At 29.7% G+C, this 10150-nt stretch overlaps 1 protein-coding gene and 1 long non-coding RNA gene across 2 annotated transcripts; one reads left to right on the forward strand and one right to left on the reverse strand.

Moving 5' to 3' along the window:
* The first annotated feature begins 527 nt into the window (after positions 1–527).
* Positions 528–6203, forward strand: LOC145723949 (cytochrome P450 4c3-like). The gene is made up of 9 exons (XM_081971988.1): positions 528–827; positions 915–1024; positions 2305–2395; positions 2460–2645; positions 2697–3061; positions 3568–3636; positions 5336–5430; positions 5622–5878; positions 6016–6203. The coding sequence occupies exons 1-9, from the start codon at positions 656–658 to the stop codon at positions 6177–6179; spliced, it is 1509 nt and encodes a 502-aa protein (XP_081828114.1). The 5' UTR covers positions 528–655; the 3' UTR covers positions 6180–6203.
* LOC145723952 (uncharacterized) lies at positions 5544–10087 on the reverse strand. The gene is made up of 2 exons (XR_014176887.1): positions 9946–10087; positions 5544–5863 (listed from the first exon to the last, which is right to left on the reverse strand). It is a non-coding gene; the product is annotated as an uncharacterized LOC145723952 (long non-coding RNA).
* Between the last annotated feature and the right edge of the window lie 63 nt (positions 10088–10150).

The following is a 10150-nucleotide window of genomic DNA, read 5'->3' on the forward strand; positions in this document are numbered from 1 at the left end:
AGTCTTTTTTCGTGAAGTTTGTCTAGTCTTAGCAAATAACAATAAATTATTCACAGCTATAAGCAACTAAAATACCGATTTCATGGGTCTAATCAATCACTCTCTATCTAGGCCTAGGCTATTATTTTATAGTGTTTTTAAAAGTGTTACAACTCCAATTATAAAATAACGGTTTGTTTAAACTAAAATAAACTTATGAATGATGTTAGTAACTATGCAGAATCAGTTTAAATATTCTATAAAAAATAATGTCAGTTACGGAAATAAACTAGTCTACACTTACTATTAATAAGTTTTAATTATGTAATAATTCCATTACTACTAAACACTTAGGTTATTATTGTCTAAAATAAAAATTTGATATAATATAGGAAATATTAATGCAATTTTAATTTTTAATTAAGTTAAGAAGTGGAAATGTTTTTGTTCAGTTGCACAAGTGCAAAACCTTTAATCTTATCAAACAAAAATTTGAAGTGGAAAAGATCGCAAAACAAACACTACTAGTCAATTAGACTAAAAAATTATTATTTTACGGGTCGAGTTTATTCTACGTATATTTTTAGATCAGTTGCTTTGACGATATAAAATACATTGATAATACTTGGCATATTTCTAGTTATATGAAACCGTTCCAGCTGTGTTTGATTCAATTATGTGGCTTATTTTAGTGTTATTAATTACGCTTTTAGTTTATTTTGAATTTCCTCAATTTTTAAGAAAAGCGTTTGTAGATCAAAAAGTCCGTTGGCAATTGAAGTTACCTAATGTTCCAGGCAGAGAGTTTTTCTTCGGTCATTGTCGACTACTTTTGTGGTTATCTCCAGGTCAGTATTATTATGTAGTCTAGCTTGGTTTTATTTTTGTTTTGTTATAAATGGTTGGAGATTGACAGCATATTGAACCAATTTTAGATCAGCTCTTTCTTAAAAATAGAGAGTGGGTTAGTAGATCAGAAGACGTTGCTGCTATATTCACACCACTTTTTGGGGCTGTGATCCTTAAGCATCCGAATGATGTTGAGGTATGATAAACAAAGTAACTATTTTAAGTTATGTTAAGTTTATTTGATGATAAATATAAAGCGCTAACCGAAAAAGATCAATTGACTGGTGAGAAAAAATTATTATTAAAAAAGTGAATACAAAATTACAGCTAAATGAATCAAATTCAATTAACAAAATCATTTCTTCTTAAAAACTTCATTTGAAGTACATTAGAGAATTCTTTAAACTACAATTTAAATTTTTAATAATGCTTTTTTTGTCTGTATTTTGAATCTACTGATTTAACTTTATTTTTCAAAACTATGTTTTTGCTTCTAAAATTCAACTTTGCCTATTCTATTATTTTCAAAATCACACTTGTATCTAATTATTAGAAATTTAATATGATCATATTGACAGTTCTAACTGACAAAGGCACTAAAAATTGTCAGAATAAATGACAACTGACACCATCATCACAGTGACACTGTTTAATGAATTTAAACGACAGATAAAACAAAATGAATAATTTTAAACAATGAAATTGAAATTACAATTTTACCGAAAACTAACAAGTCACATTTTTAAAAGTTACTGAAACTTGACTCTTAAACTTGAACTTGACTTGAAAGTAGTAAAATTTATTAGTATTTAATAGGTTACAAGTGTGATTTTTATGTAAAACTGTCAAATTTAACCTAAATGACACTATGATTAATTTCTCATTTTTTTTCCAATTTTTAACTTGAAAGCCATAATTTTAACTATATTGTGAGTATGTAATTTAGATTTGGGGGCCAAACTATGACTTGGGTAAAATTTTTACTTTAATATAAGTTTTGACAATTATCAATTTAAAAATGTTTCAAATGTGGTCATTTTCACTTGAGATTTTAACTTGAAATAATGATTTGGATTAATTTGACTCTTCTTCAACTCCAAAATACTGTTTTTTTAAACTTTCAAAACTACTACTAAGTAATTAGTAAAAATAACCAAATTTTAAAGATATTACTAATTATTTCTCTGATGAGCGATTCCTCAGATTAGCAGAACTGCTCTTCTCACATTTAATTCATTCTCCACTCACTTAGTAGGATCATATAAGTACCTCACTCAAAAGCAATTTGTTTTTGAATCAGTTTAGGCTCCCTAAAAGTTAGAATAGTATAAGACACTTATCTCATACTATTCTAACTCAATCACAAACACTTAGGAAGATTTCTGAATTCCTCCCTAAATATTGAACGTAACATCCTATTTAACTATACACTAAAACTGCTTTAAGATTTAAAACACTGAATAGCAAAGTTTTTAGGCAATTATTAGCCAGCCTGTAAACTTGGAAAAGGCTGCTACTTACACATATGTAAACAGTTGGTTAGGTAGAGGTTTGCTTACTTGTAAAGGTGAGTGCTTGTTGTAACATAACCAAAAGCTAGTTTGCTGGTCGTAACATGTATTTTGTTTTAGGCGACCAATGGCAAAGTAAACGGAAATACTTAAGACCAGCTTTTCACTTTTCGATACTTCTTGAATTTGTGAATACTTTCAACAAACATACTAAGGGTTTTATAGAAAAGCTGGAGAAATTCCATTTGAATGAGACTGTGGATGTTGTCCCGTTGATATCTGACTTTACCCTTGCTGCAGTTCGAGGTAATTGACGAAAATAGACAATATTTTTTGCATACTTATATTTGCTAATAGAGACATCTATGGGAACTACAATAAGTTATGAATCCGAAGAAGCAATGGAGTACAAAAATGCGATCCATGAAATGTCAGCAATAGTATTCAAACGAATATTTGCTCCATGGTTGTGGTTTAACTTTACGTTTTATTTGAGCGCTTATGGGAAAATGGAAACGTTAGCTTTAAAAGTGTTGTTTAAGTTTACCGATAATATTATAAAACAAAAAAGCAAAGGATTTCAAACATTTGATGAAAAATTTGACGATGGAATCGATAGAAGAAAATGTTCCCTTATTGACATCTTACTAAATGGAAAGTTTAAACACCAAAGTATTGATGATGCTGATATAAGAGATGAAGTAGCAACGTTTGTTTTTGCGGTAAGTTTATTTTATTATAGAAAATATGATTATTATACAGCTTGTTCAGAAAAAATTCAGCAAAAAAGCAGAATAATACCTGCTCACCCGAATGAACTTCAGTAGATTTCTTTTTGGATATTTGAGGGAAAAAGTAGACAAAATCCTGTCGGCTTACTTAGTAGTACATAAAAGTAATATGCAGAACACTTGTCACTGTTTAGTTAACAATTTTTCTCAGTATTTTTATGTGATTTAAATAATTCATATTAAAAACAGATTTATCGGATTTTTTGTCAATCAGTTTGAAGAAGCTTTTATTACTACCAACTAAATTTGTACTATTTTGACTTAGTGATAGTAATTAGCTTGATTTGATCCTGCTGTATTGCACGTTAATTTAATTTTGGCGGATATCCTAACTAACGTCTGATTAACCCATAAATGACGTTATTACGGTTCAACATTTTTCACAAATTATATTACAATAATCTAGATGTAAATAGAAACAAAATGGCTTGTTTCAGGGCCATGATACGAGCGCCATGTGCATAAACTATACCATGATGTTGTTAGCATGTCATAAGGATATTCAAGTAAGTAACTAAATTATTTGTATAATTATATTTCTTGTGTTTTTTTTTCTAAATTAACTAGGTCTGTTAAATCATTGAAAATATACTCAATATCATCAATTTGTTGTAAAATAAACGTAAATTATAAGATTACAATATTTATTTATGGTATCTATATCTAGGGAAGAGTGCTTTTAATTTAAAAAGTAAATAAATTTTGGTTCCTTTCTACCATATTTTACTATTAAATGAGGTTGTAAATCTTATTTTTGAATAAACAAAATACCTGTATGTACTAATATCTAGATAGAGAAATGGTCATAATATTAAGAATAAAGCAAAATTGAAATTTTTACCAAAATTCCAATAAGACTTTTTTATCACAAAATAGACTCGTCAAAGTTTGGTAGAGTTGTCGGATTATGCATAAATAAACAGCAGGGTATTGTTGTTATTAAAAATAAAGTAAACATAAGCAAAACAGAAACCATGCAGAAACACGTAATGATTGAAAAGTTACATAAACATTATGTAAAGTGAAAAAATTAGACAAACAAAAAGTTAAAGAAAACAAAAACATGGACGTGACAACAAGTCAAAATGATTGAAATAATAGTCATAATTAGAGTCCGTATTAAAAAGCACTAAAATCGTGAAAAAAGCAAAATCATTTTTTTCAAAAAACCATAAAAATCTGTAAAAAAGCACAAAACTCTTTCAGAGATGTCAAATATTTTACTTTTTTTGGGTTCTAGAAATTTTTTGAAGCCTTTAAACTGGACAATTTAAAGAGCATATTAAAGGTTCTGGAATGCTTTAGAGGCATTTGGAAATTCTTAGACGGTTCTAGAATTTTTTGCAGGCTTTTAGACTGTTTTGATATCTTTTGGAAGCTTCTAGACTAGTCTGTCTTATAAACTGCTCGAGAAGCATTTTGGAGTTTTTGTAGCGTTTTAAAACCCTTTTAGACTACTTTAGAAGCATTTGGACAGTTTAAAGAACATTGAAGGTTCTGGACTGCCTTTAAGACATTTAAAACCTTGTAGACGGTTCTAGAAATTTTAGGAAGCTTTTAAACTGCCCTAAAAGCATATAGAAACTTTTAGACGTCTTCAAATGTTTTGAGAGCTTCTAGACTGTTCCAAAAGATTTTGGAAGCTTTTCAACTGCTTTAGAAGCATACGGAAGCTTTTAGACTGTTTTGAAATCTTTTGAGAGCTTCTAGATAAGTTGAAAAGCATTTGTAAGCTTTGGCAAGGCATTTTCGAGCTTCTATAGTGCTTAGGAATGTTTTTACATTTTTTTAGACTACTTCAGGAGCATTTAGAAATTTGTTTGTCAGTTTAAACTTGTAAATTGATATCCATTTTGCAACAAGTAATTGGCATGTTTTTGTCTCTCACGAGCCCGTAATTAGATGTCAAAGGTTGGTTGCTTTCATTACTTACAAAAAGCAAAATTTCTAGAAATCGGGACTCCAGTCATAATACAAATGTTAAAACATTTAAAATGGAAATTCCACAAACTATCATTTAATTTGAATGTAGTGTAAAAATAGTAAAAAAAATATAAGCAAAGTTCAGTTAAAAATTTTGTAAATGTCATCTAGTTGTAGTAAAATAGAAAAAGCAACAATCTTACTTTATGTGAAGATAATATGGCGAAAAATCTTATTTTGAAGATATTATTTAATATACATTCATAATGGTTAATATTTTAGGAAGAAGTGTATCAGGAAATTGTAAACCAGTTGGGACCTGATTTATCAAACGAGCCTACTTACAACAATTTGCAAAACATGAACTTGCTTGACAGGTGAGTCATAAATAAAAGCAATAATTAAATTTGGTTTGTAATTCTGGTTCACAAAAAATTAGAGACAAGCTAGTTGCACTGTTTTAAATTATTATTAATAAAATATAATTAGGTTAGGTTGTCTATGTCCTATTTATTCATAAGCAATACAATTTGTGTTAAAACTAAATAAAGCTAACAACTGGTTTTAGGTGCATAAAGGAAAGTCTACGTCTTTATCCGCCCGTTCCAACCATTGGAAGGAAGACGAGTGTTGACACAAAAAGTAAATATGGAACCATTCCTAAAAATGTGGACACTTTCATTCCAATTTACGACATCCATCGGGATTCCCGCTTCTGGCCCGATCCCGAGCGATTTGATCCATCCAGACATTTGCCAGAACACGTAGAATCCAGACCAACATATGCTTACATTCCTTTTAGTGCCGGACCTAGAAATTGCATAGGTATAAACTCACTTCTTAAAAACGATAATTACGATTAAGTAATTTTATTATAAATTCTTGTTTTACATGTGTGCACATTTTTTTTATAACGGTGAGTAAAGGCAATATTTCTATATTTTAACGTATGATTATTTTAGGTCAGCGCTTTGCTATGCTGGAGATGAAAGCATTTTTTTGTGGATTGCTTAGAAAGTTTGTTCTGGAACCAGTCGACACCCCCAAAACGATTGTGTTAACGCAAGAAATTATTTTAAGACCATTGAATGGGATTAAACTTAAACTTAAGTTAAAGAACACTTAAGCTAAATATATGTTGAAGACATTTTATATGATTTTCATTTACTACCCAACTAGCAATTTTTTGTTTTATTAGAATTGCGGCAACGTTTTCTTATAAAACAGCATAAGCTTATGAACATTTTAAAAACAACTACTCGATACTTATAAACGCAAAATTGGCACCACCTTATAAAACATTGTGATTGAATAAAAGCTGCAAAATTAACTCCAAATAGCTTATAAAATACATATATAAACATTATTAATACCACTATAAAATCTTAACTGCGACTTCTATAGAACAGTTTTTGTAGTTTCCACAGCCACTGCTATACAGCAGGAACTCTAAAACAATAATGTAATTGCTTTTTAACAGTTTTATACAAGTTTATTTGACAGTCGTTATAAAACCGATGTGTGTAGTGAATTTACTTTAATGAAACGGTTTTGTTTTTAAAATGTATTAAGATAGCTGCAAAATAATTTTTGCATTATAAACGCTTTCTGTTTATCTACTAAAAGGAATCACGAACATGGAAGCCAAGATGGGGACCAGGTCCGTTTTACAAACAGACGCCATACTGATAAACTCTCAACTCATGATGTGAGTGCTTTTGCGTAGTGCTTACCCTCTTTTACAGTGCGAACGAAATTTTTCTGTGAATCATATATTATGTTTGTGACAGATTTTTATCGGGCCTCACGACAATGTTAGTTTAATAATTTTCTTAGCAATATTGTAAAATTAGAGGTTAGGTTTTTAAATTTATTTTTCAACAAAAAATAAGTGATAATAATTTTATCAACACTTTCTTATTAAGTTATCGTTTCATGTTCAAAAACAGTAGAAACCATGTGTGTTTATTAGTTTTATTTAATATTTTTTATTTATAACCCCTTAAACTATTAAAACAAAATGGCTCCATTTTATAAAACAGTTATGCACTCAACGTAGCTTTTCTGTGACAAATTAGTAAACAAGCAACATTTATAAAATGATAATAAAACAAAGATGTCACAGAACAGAGAAGCGGAACCCATAACGCAGGTCTGGCACTCGCTTTTTTTCAATTGCAATATCTTGCTTTTTCAATGTCATTGGCGATGGAAATTGCGAATCTTAACGAATTGACTTTGCAAATAAAAAAGAAAATCCGCCATGAACAATCGTTCGGTAAAGTATATTTTAAATTACAAAATAGTATTTTTCATTAGGAGTACAAAAATAAGGGTTTTTCCGTTCACGTATGACCAATTCAGATGTGAGGCGAAGCCGAACACCGGAAGTCACGCAAAGCACGGAAAACCTATTTTTGGATTAATTATAAAGGATAATTTTCATTATACTTCTTTAAAAACGAAGGCATAAAAACCAGACTTAAGAAAAAAAGACTTAAAAATGATATTCTTGTTCATATTTCGCCCTAGATTTCTCTGGCAGTAAATTTGCGTTTGACTGTGCCACTTGTTTTAAGATGTATTCTGGAATATCGGAATTATCTTCTGAGTATATTTTAATATAATTGTTGGGAATGACTGACATCTAATTGATCATTTCTATGACTGTTTTAAAGTAGTTCAAAGGTGATTTAATTGTGGTAAGTTATCACTGTCAGGCAATGTCTATAAAAATTCAAAAAATACTTCGGAAATATATCAAAATATTCCAGCATTTACATATTAAATGATAATGCAGGTTTGTGCTAAATATTTGTCGGCTTATAAATTGTCTTAAATTTAATATATTGTGCTGTACGTTTCTATTTTAAAGCCATTTTACTCAGCATTTTAATTCAGCGCAAAAAAAAATCCGTGCGGGCGCACAGAAAAACGCGTTGTCCTAATAGAGATGAAAATATAGAGGGTTTTCAAAGAAGTATAATAAAAAGCATTTTCCCATTACATAAAGCAGCTGTAATTGTAATAGTAAAAATAAAAAGCAAACGGCATATTCAAAATATTTGCCTGCCATCAATTTCATATCGTCATCTTATTTTTGTTTGCTTTTTTTCATATTTGAAAGTTTTGAGATGGCGATACGAGAACACTGGATACGGCCCTGTTCGGCCTATTACTCTGTTTTATAGAAAAAACAGTAATAATAATACAACATAACCTAGGAGTACGAAGTCTTGAGAATGTGTTAAAGCAATCTTAATAAAAATGGAGGGAGATTTATTTTATAACGGAGTTCAGGTAGCTCTACACGACAAAAGTGTCGTAATTTGGTTTTAAAATGTTAGGCATAGGCAACTAAAAAAACCCGCCAAACGATAAACCTAACCTCTAAATTTGTCTGAATAAATGTGTAAACATACTATATAATTATTATTTTTTTCAAATATTTGGGCACTGCAAGATGGAAGTGCTTCATTATCACTATTATCAGCTACTGCAATCCCTTGAGTGCTATTCTTCCTTGCAAAATAAAAGCTTTTATTATGCATAATACTTTCATAACGCAGTTTTACTTTTCTGCGAAACGCTCCACTTTTTTTAATTTTTTTCCAGTTTGATTTTTGATGTTTCATTTTCAGCTTCATAATAAAGTATATCATTTTAATATTATATATTATATTTTTTACCACGTACTTACTAAGATAAATTGTGTTCAGCTATAAATTATTTACACAAATACAAAATAATTTATTTAACATAACCACATTTTAGTGTACAATAACCTTCAGAAAAATTGTTATAGTGAACATCTTAATAGAATATTTTAATTAAAGCGGCAAATAAAATACGTATAAAATAATTTTAAAGCAATGTCAGGTTAACAACACAACACGCTTATAAAACAACAATGAAACAGTTATGAAACTATACTAAACGACTGCCAAATAAAATAATTCTATAAAAACGTCGAGATAAATTATAAAATAATTGTATAGCAAAGTTAGACAATCACACAATGTCCTTTATAAAATATTATTGCAACAATTTCGAGAAAGTTAGCTGAAATGTTTTATAGTGGTGCAAGTAAAGTAGCTATAAGTTCTTTTGCGATTTTATAATAATAGTTTTATTAGATAACCATAATACTTGTCATGGAAATGTGGTGGTAATAATTTTATAATGTAGATTTTAAGCCAACACAATTTAGTTCCAGGTGAACCTTTTATAAAATATATAAATCACAGGAAAACTTTTACATAATGGTAATAAAATATTTTTGTCACCAAAACTTCCAATTTTAAAACAAGTTTGCTAGTTGGGTAGCACCATTACTAGCACCCCCCTAAATCCGGCAGTCAAATATACAAAATCATCCTGCATATTTCGATTAACTTGCTCTGACCGAGAGGAGAAATGGTAATAGGTTAAACATTTCTCATTTGAACTCTCTTTCTCAAAACATATTGAAAGAATTAAGTTCCTATGTCGTGCTTAAATCACACATAAGCCACGATTAACCCAGTTTGGAGCAAATTCCAAATGGCAAAACCAACTGTAGATGAAGGCGAACATAAAAGAAAGTTATAGCATGTTTGTATCTGTAGGTGTGTCAGTTTTTATTGGCTTAGTTCCGCGCCCTTGCAAAGGTATAAATTACCTTTTAAGGGCGCTAGAATAAATCTAACGCAAACTAACCGCATGCTGATAGCTGCACTAAAAGTGTAATTTATTACTTTGTATTTAAACAAAATTTATTTTATTTGTGTAATAGATCAACTATACTTAGATTCTTCATGGGACTGGAAATTTGAAATCATTAAAATTAAGTATGGTTTGTGTCCTAATTTTCCACTACTTAGTTCAGATTATTGGGTATTATTAATACTCACTCCTCTAGAATTAGTTGTAATGAGATTTCTGACTGACGGCCGGAAAATTATCGTACCAGGTTCAGCAACAGTTGTCGAACTTTCCAAAATAGTTAATACCCTATTTTGTAAAATGTCCCCCAGCTGATAAACTCAATTTCACGGTGCCTCCTGGCTTAACTATACACATTATTATCGATTAAGTGTTAGGATATTAAACGGTGTT

This window comes from Ips typographus, linkage group LG2, assembly GCF_016097725.1.
Source record: "Ips typographus isolate SLU linkage group LG2, UJ_Ityp_2.0, whole genome shotgun sequence".
In the NCBI taxonomy this organism is placed as follows: domain Eukaryota; kingdom Metazoa; phylum Arthropoda; class Insecta; order Coleoptera; family Curculionidae; genus Ips; species Ips typographus.

Excerpts from the sequence above, each read along its gene's own strand:
- LOC145723949 (XM_081971988.1), top strand. The coding sequence starts at position 656 with ATGTGGCTTATTTTAGTGTTATTAATTACGCTTTTAGTTTATTTTGAA. Across the intron at positions 828-914 it reads ACTTTTGTGGTTATCTCCAG|ATCAGCTCTTTCTTAAAAAT; the intron begins GTCAGTATTATT and ends AACCAATTTTAG. Across the intron at positions 2,646-2,696 it reads TACCCTTGCTGCAGTTCGAG|AGACATCTATGGGAACTACA; the intron begins GTAATTGACGAA and ends ATTTGCTAATAG.